Source organism: Otolemur garnettii, unplaced genomic scaffold (assembly GCF_000181295.1).
Source record: "Otolemur garnettii isolate 467f Iridium unplaced genomic scaffold, OtoGar3 scaffold00050, whole genome shotgun sequence".
Lineage (NCBI taxonomy): Eukaryota > Metazoa > Chordata > Mammalia > Primates > Galagidae > Otolemur > Otolemur garnettii.
Window position 1 is genome coordinate 11,444,906 of NW_003852445.1, and position 18,373 is coordinate 11,463,278.

The 18,373-nt window shown below is 38.1% G+C and overlaps 1 protein-coding gene across 1 annotated transcript; it reads left to right on the plus strand.

Moving 5' to 3' along the window:
• The first annotated feature begins 498 nt into the window (after positions 1–498).
• On the plus strand, positions 499–17,200 carry TERB2 (telomere repeat binding bouquet formation protein 2). The gene is made up of 7 exons (XM_003791791.1): positions 499–562; positions 666–747; positions 1,764–1,903; positions 3,698–3,759; positions 8,810–8,895; positions 11,772–11,860; positions 17,061–17,200. The coding sequence occupies exons 1-7, from the start codon at positions 499–501 to the stop codon at positions 17,198–17,200; spliced, it is 663 nt and encodes a 220-aa protein (XP_003791839.1).
• Positions 17,201–18,373: the final 1,173 nt, after the last annotated feature.

Consider the following 18,373-nt stretch of genomic DNA (forward strand, 5'->3'; position numbering starts at 1 on the left):
CTGATGTGAAACTGTTAAAGAAAACCAAGAGAATTTTGAGAAAACTGGAAACCTGGACACGTGGTATTTGACTATATTAAAGAAATACGTTTTAAGTGCAATAATGTCATCATATTTGTGTTTTTTTAAAAAAGTCCTCATCATCTTTCAGAGATTCAACGCAACATTTATAGATGAAATGATAAAATGAGTTTTGCTACAAGATAATACTTGACGCTACAGAATCTGGACATATGCAATACCTTTGTTAATACTTAGGATTTCAAACTCTCAAGCTCCAGCGACCGTCCTCTCTTGGGTCCGGCTGGCAGGCCCCAACCTCCCAGGAGAACTAGTCAGCGCAGTTGGGTAGGTAGTGACCGGCTTTCTTCCGAGTGCCGCAGGCCTTTCCCGCCCATTGCTCCTGAGGACCAATCATGGAACGGCCGTCGGACCCGGGACCAATCAGCGATCTCAGCTCTGGAAGCCGCTCTGCGGCCTAGCGCCTTAGGCGGCGCCATGTTTCAAGGGCAGAGCGGTTGGTTCTGCGGCAGCGTCAGCCAGGAGCTGAAGCAGTTCTGGGGTAGGAGGTTGAGTGGAAGGGTGGGTGAACAACGAAGGCAGCTTCGCACCTCCCCCTGGTGCCGGTATTCCTAGCGGTCTGACTCTGTGCTTTGCTTCCACAGTGGCGGAAGGGGGAACGATCAGTGACTCGCGGGAGGCCGAATTCTTGTTCAGCTCTGACGCTTCGCACCCAGACACGCTGAGGTACCTGAGCGCCACTCGGCAGTGCCTCTCGTGTCATGATGAGACCGGAGTAGGGGCTGGAAATAGCAGCGCACTAGTAAATGTTGCTGATAGGGCGAGGCCGGGATGAGCAGGTGTCAGTCCCCGACGTGCGTCGTGGTGGCGGTGCGGGAATAGACAGCCCCCTCTCCCCTCCCCGCCGCGGTGCGGGGCTGGCTGCCTGCCTTCAGACCCCTTTCCGAGTGCCGGCGTGTGCTTCCAGCTGTCTCTAGACATTAGACTCCACGTCGAAACCAAATCTCCTGATTGCCCCTCATTCCTGCACCGGGTCCTGTGTTCTCCAAACCTAAAATCTTCAGTCTCTTTTGAAGAGACTCTCCTACCCCAAATGTATCCATGTAATTGCTTTTCATCCTCACTGCCATTAACCTAGTAAGAGGTAACTCTGCCTCTAGTCTGTCCCGGTCACAATGCTATTCAATTTCCTTTACAAAGCAGAGATGGGATCATGGCTCTTCCACCCTCCCTCTCCCACTTCCCTGCTGCTTACCTCCAGAGGCAGAGCTTGGCTAGCACCTACCTTCCTGCACAATTTCCTCTAATGTCCTTCCCCTCATCTCCACCTACACGAAAGATGTTGCTTTCTTCCTGTATGTGAAGGCCACCTGCCTACCCCCTCCCTCAGAATTAATTGATCCCTCTTCATAATGGTGACTTCGGGTAAAACAGTCATTGTGTCTCTCAATTGGTTGTTGATGCGCAGTTAACAGTACTGTTAGGTCAAGTTTCCTAATTCATTTAATCATTAACCAAGTCTCTAAAGCTGAAACATGCCTAGATTTAGGCCCCCAAACTACTAATAACTCAAGCTATGTATTTTTACTTCCTTGCCAGAAAAAAATAGCGTTAAGTCACAGCGTTAAGTGTATCCTTTAATGTAATCACACCCTACTTCCGGTCGTTTATTCATTCTTTTGACAGGTTGAATACATCACTATTTATATCATAACCTAAAATATGTCCTTTCTTTCTCCTAGAATATACCAGAGTCTTGAATACATAGAAGACAATGCTACAGTTTTTCATGCCTACTATCTCTCTGCAGTAGCTAAAGCTGAAATTAAAAACTCGGTCGCTTTAGGTCATTTCATTCTTCCTCCTGAATGCCTGCAAGAAGGTTAGCAAAGATCGTTCAGATATTCTCTGTTAGACAGCCAAATTCAACTTAACTGATCTTTGTTCTCAGTTGGAGATTTTTGAGTTTTGCTATCTAATTAAATGCAATATTTAATTCAGATCAGATTGCCTTAAATGTATATCCTGGCTTTGTTTATTGATCATTCACACATTCATTGAGCCACACTCCTCCTGTGTGCCAGGTTTCAACCCAGTTGCCCAGTTGCCTTTAACAAGTTACTTAACTTCTCCCAACTTGTTCTGAGGATAAAATGAGATGATATATTAAGGTGTCTGATATGTGAGTATTTAATAAAAGCGTTCTTTGCTAGTTTTGAATGTCTTTTTTATTTTTCTAAATTGTTTTCTTCTGATATTTAAAGATTGGTTATGTGATAAACCCATATATTTGTACTTGCACATTAACTTTTTCAGCAACCCTATGAAGTAGGAAGGACAAGTAAATAAAAAAACTATTTCTGAAATTAGCTTTTAGTTTTCCCTGCTTGGCACATGCTTTCCTATCCTGTTCATCTGTACAAATACTACCTATCAAAAAAGGGCTAACTTTATCCCATTTTTTAAGGTTATGCATCAGTTTTTGATGTTTAGCTTATTTATTCAATAGGCACATGTCTATCTCCAGAAAGACAGACTGCAGCTGAGTACAAATTCCCAGTGAGGAGAGTATTCAAAACAAAACAAAAGAAAAAAACTTGGAAAATTGCTTCCATAAAAGAGCATGGGGATTCTAAGAATCCCCAGGTACAGGTTACAATGTCATACCTCTATAGACTCAGCTTCTTGGGGGACTGAAGTGGGAGATCCCTTGAGCCTAGAAGTTTGAGTTCAGCCTGGGCAACACAATGAGACTTGTATAAAGAAAATTTAGTTTTTTTAAAGAAAAAATTTCAGAGATTATGTTTCAAAGTTGATGTCCTGGTGAGACCTAGTTATAACTTTATATTGTTCTGAGTGCTTACCCAAATAAATTAATGACTGGATGGGAGAATGATTTATTAAAAAACTATTTGTGCCAATCAGTGAATACCCACCTTCAAGGAACTTGTAAAATGGCCATTTGGTCTGATTTTTAATTATCATTCCTGTCTTCAAGTTTAGCGTCTTATATTAACATGTATTTAAGTTTTTAAAGCCTATTTTAAAGACAAATGTTTTCCTTTTAAAAACTAAAAAGAATATATCTTAAAATCTCCCTACAGCAATATTGTCTAGTAGATGTATGAGATGCAAATAGGAGCCACATATAGATTTTAATTTTCTCATAGCCACATTAAAAAGAATAAAAAAAAAACTGGGCAAAATGGTACATACTTATAATCCCAGCTGCTTGGAAGGCTGAGATTAGAGGATCCCTTGAATCTAAGAGTTGGAGGCTGTACTGCACTATGATCATGCCTCTGAACAGCCACCACGACTTTGCCACTGCACTTCAACCCAGGCAACGTAGTGAGAACCCCTCTCTTTAAAAAAAAAAAAGGTAAAATTAACTTTAAGTTATATAGTATAGTATATATATATTCCAGGAGAAAAAGTCTATAATAATGATTATCATAATGTATTGGCATCATGTGGAGAGTTTGTTAGAAATGCAAATTCCTGAGCTCCTCACTGATCTGATTGAATAGGAATCTGCATTTTAACAAGTGTCTTAGGTGGCTTTGATGCAAATGTAATAATATTGGCCTAGAAATTTGAGACTTTAAGCAAAATTTAGGAGATTCTACAAAGTTACTTTTTAAAAAATAGTATTGGATTTGTTTTTCTCAAACAGAAATAAGAAGAAAAATTGGTAGTTTTATTTGGGAACAAGACCAACATTTTCCAGTAGAAGAGGTAAGAGTAATGAAGGCACTTGGTTAGAATCTACAGTTTCAATTTTTTTTTGAAAGCAATGTAATATTAAAAATATTTACTTGGGCTTGGCGCCTGTGGCTAAAGTGGCTAAGGTGCCAGCCACATACACCTAAGGTGGCAGGTTTGAATCCAGCCCAGGCCCACTAAAACAACAACGATGGCTGCAACCAAAAAATAGCCGTGCATTGTGGCAGGCACCTGTGATCCCAGCTACTTGGGAGGCTGAGGCAGGAGACTCGCTTGAGCCCAGGAGTTGGAGGTTGCTGTGAGCTGTGACGCCACAGCACTCTACCCAGGGGGATAGCTTGAGGCTCTGTCTCAAAGAAAAAAAAAAATTTACTTGTGGCTTGGTGCCCATAGCACAGTGGTTATGGCTCCAGACACATGCACCAAGGGTGGTGGGTTCTAACCTGGCCTGGGCCAGCTAAACAACAATGACAACTGCAACAACAAAAAAATAGCTAAGCCCAAGAGTTGGAGGTTGCTATGAGCTGTGACACCACAGGACTCTACCAAGGGTGACTTAATGAGACTCTGTCTCAAAAAAAAAAAAATCTTGTGACGTGACTGGCACCAATGAGCCAGATTAAGGAATTTAAAGAGTGTGCTTTTATTGGGCATTATTTGGTTTGACATTATTTTTTGTTTATTTTATTAAATCATAGCCGAGTACATTAATGCAATCATGGGGTACAATGTGCTGATTTTACATACAATTCGAAATGCTTTCATCAAACTGGTCAACATAGCCTTCACAGCATTTTCTTAGTTATTGTGTTAAAACATTTATATTCTACACCTAGTAAATTTCACATGTACCCCTGTAAGATGCACCATAGGTGTGGTCCCACCAATTATTCTCCCACTCCCCATCCTCCCCCTCCCCTCCCCTCCCTCTGCCCTTTCCCCTTCTTCTTGGGCTATAATTGGGTTATAGCTTTCATAAGAAAGCTATAAATTGGTTTCATAGTAGGGCTGAGTACATTGGATACTTTTTCTTCCATTCTTGAGATACTTTGCTAAGAGGAATATGTTCCAGCTCCATCCATGTAAACATATAAGAGGTAAAGTCTCCATCTTTCTTTATGGCTGCATAATATTTCATGGTGTACATATACCACAATTTATTGATCCATTCGTGGGTTGATGGGCACTTGGGCTTCTTCTATGACTTAACAATTATGAATTGGGCTGCAATAAACATTCTGGTGCACATATCTTTGTTATAATGTGATTTTTGGTCTTCTGGATATATATCCAGTAGAGGAATTATAGGTTCGAATGGCAGGTCTATTTTTAGAACCCTAAGTGTTCTCCAAACATCTTTCCAAAAGGAATGTATTAGTTTGCACTTCCACCAGCAATGTAGAAGTGTTCCCTTTTCTCCACATTCATGCCCACATCTCTGGTTTGGGGATTTTGTGATGTGGGCTAATCTTACTGGAATTAGATGATATCTCAAAGTAGTTTTGATTTGCATTTCTCTGATAATTAAGGATGATGAGCATTTTTTCATGTGTCTGTAGGCCATGCACCTGTCTTCTTCAGAGGAGTTTCTCTTCAAGTCCCTTGCCCACCCTGAGATGGGATCACTTGTTTTTCTCTTGCTAGTACATTTGAGTCCTCTGTGGATTCTGGTTATTAGACCTTTGTTGGAGACATAACCTGAAAATATCTTTTCCCATTCTGAGGGCTGTCTGCTTGCTTTACTTACTGTGTCCTTGGCTGTGCTGAAGCTTTTTAGTTTGATCAGGTCCCAGTAGTGTATTTTTTGATCCTGCTTCAGTTGCCTGGGGGCTCCTCTTCATAAAATATTCGCCCAGGCTGTTGACATTGTTTTTATAGTAGCATGTTAGTAAAATTGAGGCATTTTTGTATAAATAAAATTATTCACATAAGAAACTTGAAACTTTGCTTCTTTCAGTATGATTAAGGGAATAACAAGTGCTATTTACTAATTCTTTACTGCCAGTGTAGGCTTCTGATTAATTTATGTGCCATTTGTTAAATGTTTTGAGTAATACCTCTCAATAAATGTGTGTAATTCTAGAAATTGGAAGCTTTATAGTTCTTGCCATCCTTCCTCAAAGTTACCTGTGCTTTTGACTTACTTGAAAATCTTTATGCAATAGCTAAATTTGGGATAATTTTAGCATTAATAAAAACAATGACAGTAATGGATTATAATATATTAAGTAAAAAAAGAATCCATGGGTCCATCGTGGTACTCCAAAAGAAGAAGGAAAGAAAAAAAAAGCGGCTCGGCACCTGTGGCTCAAGTGGCTAAGGCTCCAGCCACACACACCTAAGGTGGTGGGTTTGAAACCAGCCTGGGCCCACCAAACAACAATGATGGCTGCAACCAAAAAATAGCCAGGTGTTGTGGTGGGTGCCCAGCTACTCAGGAGGCAGAGGCAGGAGACTCGCTTGAGCCCAGGAGTTGGAGGTTGCTGTGAGCTGTGATGCTACAGGCTCTGTCTCAAAAAAGAAAAAAGAAAAAAGAAAGGAAGACAGAAGGGAAAAGAAAGGAAAGAAAGAAGGAAAGGAAGAGTAGGACAAGGAACATTTTTCTTTACAGAAGAATAACAGCTAACAAATATAGAAAGAATGATAGAATGGAAAATCTGCATTTCACAAACCCCAATATAATGACTGATATAGGCAAAGGTCATTAATGGATGCTAAATCTTACCACTCCCTGATTACATATTAATTACAAAGATATGCTAGATATAGTGTTTCACACCTGTAATCCTAGCACTTTGAGAGGCCAAGGCTGGAGGATCATTTGAGCCCAGAAGTCCAAGACAAGATTGGGCAATAGTGAGACTCCATCTTTACAAAAAAATATAAAAATCAGATGCCTGCAACCACAAATTAGAGGCAGGAAGATCACTTGAGCCCAGGAGTTTGAGCTTCAGTGAGCTACAATTGTACCTCTGCACTACCCTGGGAAACAGAGAGAGACTATGCCAAAAAAAAAACAAAAAAACAAAAAAACAAAGGGAAATAATGTACCTTTGCAATGGAGAGATCTGACAGATAACACTTTAACCAACTGATCAAATTCAATATCACCAATATTGTAACAACTTCTCATTATTTCACTCTGATATGGTATCATAAGTAAACAATATTGTCTTCATAGTATTCTTTTCACAAGCTTTATTTTTTTTATAATTGTTTTTCCTTTTATTTATTTGAGACAGAGTCTCAAGCTGTCACCCTTGAGTGCCGTGGTGTCACAGCTTACAGCAACCTCAAACTCTTGGGCTTAAACGATTCTCTGGCCTCAGCCTCCCAAGTAGCTGGAACTACAGGCACCCACAACTCTTGACTATTTTTTGATTGTAGTTGTCATTGTTTGGCAGGCCCATGCTGGATTTGAACCTGCCAGCTCTGGTGTATGTGGTTGGTGCCCTAGCCGCTGAGCGACAGGCACCAAGCCATCATTTCAAAAGCTTTAAATAGAATCCAGTTATGATTTAACAATCTGACAAATCCAGATTATGGACCATAGCACAAGATAGCTAACTGGCCTGGACTCTAAAACAGTTAGTCAGTGCCACAAAATACAAACAAGGCAAAAGGACTGTTTTAGACTAAGAGATATAGTAACCAAATCTGAGGCATAAACTTTGATTAGATTCTGAATTTTTTAAGTGAAAAATGTATAAAAGGCATTTTGAGGACATCTGGGAAAATTTAACAATGAACTGTATTGGGTGTTATTGAATTAAGTTTAATTTTCTTAATCGTGATAGTGGTATTATAAAGATAAAAGAATGTGTATATATTTAATAAAATGAATTCTAGGTGTTAAGGAGTGTGTCAAGATATCTGTAAATGTTTTCAAATAGTACAGCAAAAGTAAAAGGATAGAGAGGTGACGCTCAAGGTGGTGAAAATGTTAACATTTAGTGAATCTAGGTGAAGGGCATACAATACTTATTGTACTATTCTTTAAAGTTTTGGCAAGTTTGAAATTTTTCACAATAAAAAGTTAGGGAGAAAATCTTTAAAATATGTCCAAAGCTAACCAATTAGCTTATATATTGTGTATTCCTTTAATTATTTTTTTCTTTCCAAAGTATTATCATCTGAAAATAATAGTTCTTTCAGTAGTATTTTTGGCTAAAAGGCAATAGTATTTTGCAGGAGGAAACAATGTATCTAATCCTTGACTTGTTAACAGTGTTTCCAGAGACATGTGTGGTGTGGTGATAGAATGGTTATTATTTGATGATAATTATTGACTATACCTTAACTTTAGAGCTTAAAGGGATCTTAAAGATGATTAATTATTTAGTTTTATAAATAAGAAAACTGAGTAAAGAGAAGGTAAAGACCTGTTTTAGTTCACATGAGTAAATATTAGCAAAATTAAAACACATTTTCTCAACTCCAACTCAATCCAATGTTTTTTCTATGAAAAAAATTAGTATAACATGCTTGTATTGACTATTAACTCTAGGAATTATATTATTATATAATAAGCATATTTTAAAATTATCGAGTGATATTGAATATTAGCCAATTATAATAATGTAACCATAGATATTTAAGTGGATGGTATTTCATCAAATGACAATACCAAGGGTAAATATAGGGGGCATTGTTATTGTTCTTAGTGGATTTATAGCCTAAATGAGAAATTTCCTAATAGTATATGTAATATGGTAAAAGTAATATGTCAAATATGGTAAAAGAAATGCGACCACAGTAGAGCAAATTTCAAAAATTGAAAAGAGGATAAAATCAAAGTTTTACTTATCTTTGGTAATTAAAGAATTTTTTATGTATCTCTACATATGTATAGTATAGTTAGTTATGTGTGTACATTGTTTTAAGTTTTCCCCACCAAACTAGATAGAATGAATCTAAATGTATAAAGACTTGATGTATATTTTAAAGATTACTTTTTCCCTTTTTAATTTATTTTTTATTTTTTTCCCTTTTTAAAAAAAATATTGATTGGATTGTTGATGTGCCGATTTTTAAAAAATGTGATTTCTTTTGCTATACACAGGATGATGAAGTAACACCAAATGAAATACAGACCTTTAGGGAAAATAGTGAAGTACCAACAAAGCACATAAAAGAATTATCCGAAAGGTATTGAATTAATATACTTCACTGATATTTAATTCAATGTAGACATCTGTGAGCACTGTGTGCTTATCTCTTTTAATTTTCACAGTCTCTCTATGAGATTGATATTATCATTATCACCATTCCTATTTTACTGAAAAAGAGATCTAAGATTAGAAAGATTAAGTAATGTTCCCTAAATCAGAAAATTTTACGAAGCTGGGGAGAAGAAGGATTTGAACTGGGTCACTCAAATTCCAGAGCCCATGCATTTAACTACTATGCTATAATAATCTCTCCAGAAAGAAAATAGGGATTTAATGTGTAATTGTTAAATTATTTTGAAAATACATTTTGTTAAAGAGGAAGAAAACACATTAAATATTAGCAGTTGTAATCAAATTAGTTCTGAGTGATTTTCCCCCTCTTTCCAAATTGTTTGTATGTAGTTACTTCAGTTTAAGAAATTAAATCTTAAAAAGACAGGCAGACTTGGTGCCTGTGGCTCAAGCGGCTAAGGTGCCAGCCACATACAAAACAATGACAGCTGCAACCAAAAAATAGCCGGGCGTTGTGGCAGGCACCTGTAGTCCCAGCTACTTGGGAGGCAGAGGCAGAAGAATCTCTTGAGAGCAGGAGTTGGAGGTTGCTGTGAGCTGTGATGCCACAGTACTCTGCCCAGGGTGACAGCTTGAGGCTGTCTCAAAAAAAAAAAAAAAAAAAAGACAGGCAGACATGGACTTGTCATTATGTTAGGGCCAATCTATGAAAGGCTTCCTCCTTTGAGACTTTTGTAATACATAATCTAGTCCTACTTCTGTATTTTCCAAGTCAGTGCTTTTCAAGTATTTATAGGAAATGCTAGTTATTCAAAAGTCTATGTTTCCTCCTGCCGAATTTGTGGCTAGAGTAGCCCTAAAAGTAGCAGAAGTATTTTCACAAGGGAGTGCCACAAATCGTTTCAAGATACAGCCAGTGGGATTCTGAAGAAAAACCATTAAACATCAGGGCGATCAGTTAAAGCATTTGCAATGGACAGCTAGAGAATAGGGATGTTCTATTTAGGTTCAAGACCAGAGGTCAGGGTATGGAGTTTATATGACAGTTTAAGGAATTTGGTTCAGGGCTGGGGCCAGTTTCTTTCAGTGTTTTGGGCAAAACATAGATACCTTTCTCAATGCCTGGGAATGTTTAAGGTCCTGGTTTGGATTCAAGCCTGCTAGGAAAAACCTGCAACTGTCTAGTTCACAATCTAGAGCAATCAAGGTACTTTGTGATTTCTGTTTAGGACACAGAAGGAATGGGGACCTAGTGAACCCTACAGCCTGTATTTAGCTACTGAAGTAAAAGTGATCAAATAGTAGTTACCCTTCTTCAATATAAAAATGAATTATTTAATTTATATAATTTTTCCAATTTTAAGTCATACTCTTAGAAAGGCTCATTTCTTTAATATACAAAGAGGTCTTGTGAGTCTGGGAAAAATATGTCCGATCCAATTACAACAAAAATGGACAAAGGATACGGATAAATCCTACGTAGATGTCTATGTAGAGCCTTTTCTATGTGGAACCACCAGAGGGTGCAGTGTGAACATAGATAAAATACCCCCTCACCCCCACCTATAGAAGCATTTCTTTTGTTGGTATACTACTAGTGACACTGTGTGGTGAATATTATTGACTACCTGGTACACATAAGACACTGTGGCTAAGCAATTTACAGTATTTTATTTGATTCTCACAACCTATGAGATAGATGAATGCTATCACTCCATTTTGCAATTGAAGAAAACAATTCAGAAAGCTAAATAATTTATCCAATATTATTCAAGTAATGGAACTTAATTTCAAACCAAGTTTAGCTGATCTAGAGTCCAAACTTAGTATGCTATTTTCCCTTCCTATTATATTTCCTAAATCTTCTGAAAATTGCATGAATTTTTGTTTTATTTTTCTTATTTTTCGTTACTTTATTATTATAAATGTAATGCTTGCAAATTTGTCAAAATGAAAAATCTAGGAAAGAATAAAGAAAATTTAAATTCCAGCAACTCCACCACTCAGAAATAACTGTCATTGACAATAGTATGTTTCTCACCTTCCACAAATACATGCATTTAATAGAGTTGAGGTCATACTACATATAAAGTTTGTCTCTTGATTTTCCATTTCATATTCCATAAACATTTCTCCATGTTGAAAAATCATAGTAGACATTGTGATGTATAATTTGTTTAACTTTCTTCTAAAATTTATTTTGTTGGCCATGGTTCAAACCTGTAATCCTAGGACTCTGGGAGGCTGAGACGGGAAGATCCCTTCACCTAGAACCAGCCTGAGCAAGAACAGGACCTAGTCTGAGTGTTGTGGCAGTCCCAGCTACTCAGGAGGCTGAGGCAGGAGGATTACTTGAGCCCAAAAATTTGAGGTTGCTATAAGCTAGCCGATGCCATGGCACTCTAGCTTGGGCAACAGAGGGAGACTCTGCCTCATAAAATAAAATAAAAAGAAATAAAATAAAGTAGTCTTCAATGGTTTTCTTTTGGCATATTTAAAATTACATATTATACATATTTTTTATCTAACTGTAAAATATTATTGAATTGTTATGCTTTTGAGGGTATTGAGAAAAAGATTCAGGCCTCTATAGACTCAATAAATATTTGTTTTGTGAAGTGGCCAAGAAAAGCAAAAATATCTCTATGGGCCTTTATATTATTTGGAAGCACAAAACAAGTTCACAATTAACATTTTCACCTGATACCACTGACATCTGATCAAAGAGCAATTAAATTACTATGATGTGTATATTTAAGTTCTCATTTGTAAAACAAGTCCAAAAAACCCACCAAATATAAATGTGAAGAAATGTGTCTTTCTGTATGTTTCATTTTATAGCGCAGAAAAGCATTTTAAAAGGACTCCAGTTGCAGAAAAGCAGATGTACTTTCCTCTTCAGAATTATCCAGTGAACAACATGGTAACAGGTAATTTTTTTTTTTTTTAAGAGTTTCACTTTGCTGCCCTCGGTAGAGTGCTGTGGAGTCACATCTCACAGCAACCTCCAGCTTTTGGCTTAGGCAATGCTCTTGCCTCAGCCTTCCGAGTAGCTGGAACTACAGGCGCCTACCACAACGCCCGGCTATTTTTTGTTGCAGTTTGGCCAGGGCCGGGTTTGAACCCAACACCTTTAGTATATGGGGCAAGCGCCCTACCCCCTGAGCCACAGGCGCTGCTGGTAACAGGTAATTTAGAATAAAATTTAGAGTATAACCAGGTAAGGAAGAAACAAGGGAATATAGTGTAGAATAAAACTATTGTTGCCTCCGTGCCCATAGCACAGTGGTTATGGCGTCAACCACATACACCAAGGCTGGTGGGTTGGAATTCAGCCTAGGCCAGCTAAACAACAATGACAACTGCAACAAAAAGTAGCTGGGCATTGTGGCTGGTACCTGTAGTCCCAGCTATTTAGGAGGCTGAGGCAGGAGAATTGCTTAAGCCCAAGAGTTTAAGACTGCTATGAGCTGTGACAACACAGCACTCTACCAAGGGTGACAAAGTGAGACTCTGTCTTATAAAAAAAGAAAAAGCAGCTATTGCTATACTTCACATACCTACCCCTCTATTTAAGATGGTAATGGAAGAGATATTATTCATATATTGAATAAATTAACTTGCAGAATTGACCTAAGAATATGCGTTCATATTTTCTGTGCTAAAACAGTGGTCTCAAGTTCTGGTGAATACATGTCCTTATTTATGTGAGGCAGTTTCAATTTGTGCCTATTGTCCTTGCCTTAGTGTTTTCTCTCAAGTGTCCCAATTTGGAAGATAAATTACATGGACAACCCCAATCACAGTTTCTTTTGAGAATCTGATGAAACATAGGCTCCTTTCTCTAGCATACATATACACACAAACATAACATGCTAACCCTTACACATAATTTAGAGAATCTCACAGATGCCCAGAAGCCTAGTCATGGATTACCCAGGTGTACACAGACTCCATATTTGGATGTCCTACCCTTGTATCCTGTGTAAAGAGAAGATAGCTAACAGGCTGACATGGAAAGAGTGGAACCAAAGGATCCAATTGAAATGTGGCCACACAAATTTGGATAGTGCTGAGTAAGGTGAATATTTGGATATTTTGATTTGCATAGTATTCAATGCTGTCATTAATAACAATTAAAAAATAGAGATTTTTAAAACTTGTTTTTGTTTTTGCTTTTGTTTTTTTGAGACAGTCTCTCTCTGTCGTCCTGACTAGAGTGTGGTGGTGTCATCATGGCTCACTGTAACCTCAAACTCCTGGGCTCCAGCAGTCCTCCCATCTCAGCCTCCTGAGTAGCTGATTCTAAGACTCCAGCTAACTGTTCTGTTCTTTGTAGAGGTGGGGTCTTGCTCTTTCTTAGTCTGGTCTCTCACTTCAAGCAATCCTACCTCCTTGGTCTTCCAGAGTGCCACTGTACCTGGCCAAAAAATTGTTTTTTAAACAGCAATTTTAAAAGTATAGATTTTTGAAAATTCATTAAAAGGCTCAGTGCCTGTAGCTCAGCAGCTAGGGCTCCAGCCACATACACCAGAGCTGGTGGGTTCGAATCCAGCCCAGGCCTGCCAAACAATAACAACTGCAACCAAAAAATAAAAATAGCTGGGCGTTGTGGCAGGCACCTGTAGTCCCAGCTTCTTGGGAGGATGAGGCAGGAGAATCGCTTAAGCCCAAGAGTCTGAGGTTGCTGTGAGCTGTGACGCCAAGGCACTCTACCCAGGGTGACAGCTTGAGACTCTGTATCAAAAAAAAAAAAAATTCATTAAAAAATCACTTGTATATTTATCATTTCCTCTTTATTTAGCAATATTGCAACTAGTCCAGAAGTTTCTAGGTGTCTTTTGTTATATTACTATCCCTTACAACCACTTCTTCTTCTTCACTTGAGTAATAGAAAATAGACTTTACCAAAGTCCTTTGAAAGAACTGTCTAAAAAAAGGTGTAGTTTTGTGCTGAGTCTTATAGAACCAAGGAAGACAGCTACCCAGCTATAGTAGTAAGAAAGTCAGTCTTACTATAGTCCAGAGAAATTGTGATTTGCAAAGAATAATGAACTAAGTATAAGTGCTCAGGACTCCTAAAATTGACAGCAGCTGATTGTTGCTTAAATTTATCCCTAGACCTAAACATTCAGATAAAATGTAGGTAATATTACACCATGAGTTGTGGTGTGTTACTGGTATTGATTTTGCTTTAAGCAATGTCATCACAAGTTACTACATAGCTCATGTAGTACCTTTGAACTTACCAAACATTTAATAACATATTAAAAACATCAATGATAAGTACTAAAATCAGCCATACAAAAGACATATGCTTACATTTGGACCTGTAACAATGCTGCTCTGTGTGTCATTGCTGGATAGAGAAACAGTCTGACCAAAAAGACATGAAAGTGTTATATAAAAATATCATTAGTCAGAATTTTTAGAGAATAATTTTAATGTGTGGCGATCTGTTGTTAATTTTATTGGTGGAATTAAAGTTTTTAATCTTTTCATTTGCTCAATTAAATAATTATTTCCTTTTTTTGTATTTCTCCATTAAATATCTCAATAGCACTTTCTTGGAAGAAAGCTTTATTTTTTATAGATAATTTATTTGTCTTTAATTTTGATGTAAACCGACAAGTATGTCCCTCTTTTTATCATGCCTATCTGCTGTACAGGAAGGAATAACTCCTTGTTGGAAGAAATCAGCTTTTGTTAATTAAACATTTAGTAAATAGAGTTCTAAAACTCTTAATAGAGTTCTTAAACTGTGGTATCAATTTTTGTGACTACAATTTGACAGTCTCTTCCTCAAAATGGAAGTCATTCAACTCACTATTAAATCTCTGAAAATAGGGTGGCACTTGTGGCTCAGTGGGTAGGGCGCTGGCCCCATATACTGAGGGTGGTAGGTTCAAACCTGGCCCTAGCCAAACTGCAACAAAAAATAGCCGGATGTTGTGGCTGGCACCTGTAGTCCCAGCTACTTGGGAGGCTGAGGCAAGAGAATCGCCTAAGCAAAGGAGTTGGAGGTTGCTGTGAGCTGTGACGCCACAGCATTCTACCCAGGGCGACAAAGTGAGACTCTGTCTCATAAAAATAAATAAACAAATCTCTGAAAATAGAATTGAGGTCTTTAGTTACAGAAAATATAAGTTGGAGCTATACTCTAGATTAGCGTTTCTCGATTTTGACACTATGGGCATTTTAGGCCAGGCAATTCTTTGTGTGGGGGTAGGTGGATATCAATCCTGTGTATTGTAGGATGCTCACCATGGCCTCTGCCCACTAGCCACCAATATGACAACCCTTTTCTCTTCCAGTTATGACAACCAAAACTGTCTCCAGACATTGACATATGTCCTCTACATATCAAAGTTTTTTTGTTTTGGTTTGGTTTGGTTTTTGCTTTTGACTAGAATTAAATCCTCTTGGTCTAATATCACTGATTATCACTCATGATAAGAAGTTCTGGGCAGCGCTCATAGCTCAGTGAGTAGGGCGCCAGCCACATGTACCAGGGCTGGTGGGTTCAAACCCAGCTCTGACCTGCTAAAAACAAAAAAATAGCTGGGCGTTGTGGCAGGCGCCTGTAGTCCCAGCTACTCAGGAGGCTGAGGCAAGAGAATTGCTTAAGCCCAAGAGTTTGAGGTTGCTATGAGCTGTGACACAACAGCACTCTACCAAGGGCAACAAAGTGAGACTCATCTCAAAAAAAAAAAAAAAGAAGAAGTTCTGATTGACAGCTATATTAATCATACATATATGATTAATAAGAGTAAGAAAGCAATTACTAATAATTATTAATACCTTATAGGCAAAAACTTGCAAAGGTTTCTGATATAAGTTTAGGAATCCATAATAGATACTGTATGTTATCTACTGCTATATATCAAACTGTTCCCAAACTTTTAAATGGCTCCAAAATGTTTAAAACAATGAACATTTATTATTTCATAATTTGTTAGGATTATAAATCCAAGAATATCTTAGCAAGGTAATTCTGTCTCAAAGTCTCTTGCGAGATTGCATTTAAGTTGTCAGCTGAGCTTCAGTCATTCTAAGGCACAGCTGGGACTGGAAAATCCACTTCAAAACTCACCCAAGTGGGTTGGGTGTTGGGTTCTTGTTGAGTTTCGTTCAAAGGCTTCAACTCCTTGCCAAGTGGGCCTCTACGTGAGGGCTGTTCAGAACATGGTAGTTTACTTCCTTCAGAGTGAGAAATCTGAGAGTGAGAAAGTGTGCCCAAGACAGAAGCCAGTCTTTTTTATATCCTACTCTCAGAAATGATTTACTATCACTTCTGTCATGTGCTTTTGGTGACATAGATCAATACAATTTTCCATTTTTTTGTTTTCTTTTGTGGAGACAGAGTCTCACTTTGTCACCATCGGTAGAGAGCTATGGCATCGTAGTTCACAGCAACCTCAAACTCTTGGGCCCAAGTGATCCTTTTGTCTCAGTTTCCCGAGTAACTGGGACTACAAGCGCCCACCACAACGCCCAGCTAATTTTTTAGAGATGAGGTCTTGCTCTTGCTCAGGCTGGTCTCCAACTCCTGAGCTCAAGCAATCCACCTGCCTCGGTCTCCCCAAGTTCTAGGATCATAGGTGTGAGCCTCTACATCTGGCCTTATTTTCCATTTTTTTCTTTTTCTTTTTTTTTTTTTTTGAGACAGAGCCTTAAGCTATCCCCCTGAGTAGAGTGCCATGGCATCATGCTCACAGCAACCTCCAACTCCTGGGCTCAAGTGAGTCTCCGGCCTCAGCCTCCCAAGTAGCTGGGACCACAGGCGCCCACCACAGCGCCTGGCCATTTTTTGGTTGCAGCCATCATTGTTGTTTGGCGGGCCCAGGCTGGGGATTCGAACCTGCCACCTTAGGTGTATGTGGCTGGCGCCTTAGCCGCTTGAGCCACAGGCACCGAGCCTCCATTTTTTTCATTAAAAGAATGTTATCCAAGTGTTAGCAGTACAGAAAAGTGAAATAGGGAAGATGAGCTCTTTGTGTTGTTAGTAGCTGGGTGTATAGATAGTCCTAAGAGGTCACCCTCTCAGCCAGACATACTTTCCAGTTACTTTGGCCTAGGTGCTTTATTTATTTATTTATTCATTCATTTATGCATTTATTTATTTTGTAGGTTATATATCAATTGATGCCATGAAGAAATTCCTTGGGGAACTACATGACTTCATTCCTGGAAGCTCAGGATATTTAGCATACCATGTTCAAAATGAAATTAACATATCTTCTATAAAAAACAGATTGAAGAGGAAATAGTTAAATTATAAATATCTGGGCATTTATTATCTATAAAATATTACCAGAAATGGGCATAATTTAAAATGTTCCCTTTAGTAACTCAAAGGCGGGGACATTTTTTCTCTTTCTGAAAATGTGTCTTAAGAAAATTCACAATCATTTGGCTCTGTATTTTGACATTTGGACTACATTTTTCTCCCCAGATTGTCACATTATGTTTACAAATTATGAGTGCATAATTGTTATAGAGTAATTGTCATTGAAACAAGCTTCATAAGTAGTCTCAATCTCTCTCTCTCTTCCCCTTCTTCCCTTCCTTTCTCCTTCCCTACCTCCCTCCACCCCTCCCCTTTACCTCATTTCTGTCAAATACTCTTTGGGTTTTAACATTCTATTAATTATATATATATTTTCTAGGTTCAATAGTCTGAATGCTAAAGTTTATCATTCTAGTAATCTTATTTTGCTTTAAAAAATTAGAATGCCATAGTAGAATTCTGAATTACTGCTTGAAATACATGGAGTAAAAGATTTTTAATAATTCATATTTCAAGTTGGATATTTTCTGATAATAAATATATATCAGAAGTGATCTAATACAGTATAAACAGACCATGAGTGTTATGTCATCTGAGATGAACCTGCAAGGTGTCTTAGCAGCACAGTGCTGGAAAAGACCTTAGAGAACATGGAGTCCAACTCATTTGTCATTTATAATGAGGATGAAGAGAAGGCGTCTTGCCTACAGTGCCTAATAGGTGGCCAAACCAGAACTGGAACACAGCCCTCTTGATTTTCCAGGTTATTGTTTCCCCACTCTCCCACAATGGTATATGCTATAGGCTCTTTGTCAGATATAATAGGACTGCAAATCTACAAAGCAGACCCCAAAACAAGCAAACATACTTGTCTGTTAAATAACCCCAAATATTTGAAATGTAGTTATTTTCAAGATAGCAACTTGTTATCTTTATTCATATGGCCATGATACATAGAGTCTGATCCATTTATTACATTTTGAAGAATTGTAAATGACATGTTATTTGTTAAGCTATCATCTTGTTAGAACTGTGCTTCTTCCTAGGAAGTGCATACCAGCTGTAGAATTATCTAAAGAAAATGCATACCTTTTTTTATTTTTGGGTTTTGTATCATTTGGGTATATGTGGGCCCTGGCCCTGGTCTTTTTCC

Coding starts and splice junctions, on each gene's coding strand:
- TERB2 (XM_003791791.1), top strand. CDS start 499: ATGTTTCAAGGGCAGAGCGGTTGGTTCTGCGGCAGCGTCAGCCAGGAG. Junction 3,760..8,809: donor AACATTTTCCAGTAGAAGAG/GTAAGAGTAATG, acceptor TGCTATACACAG/GATGATGAAGTAACACCAAA. Junction 8,896..11,771: donor ATAAAAGAATTATCCGAAAG/GTATTGAATTAA, acceptor TTCATTTTATAG/CGCAGAAAAGCATTTTAAAA.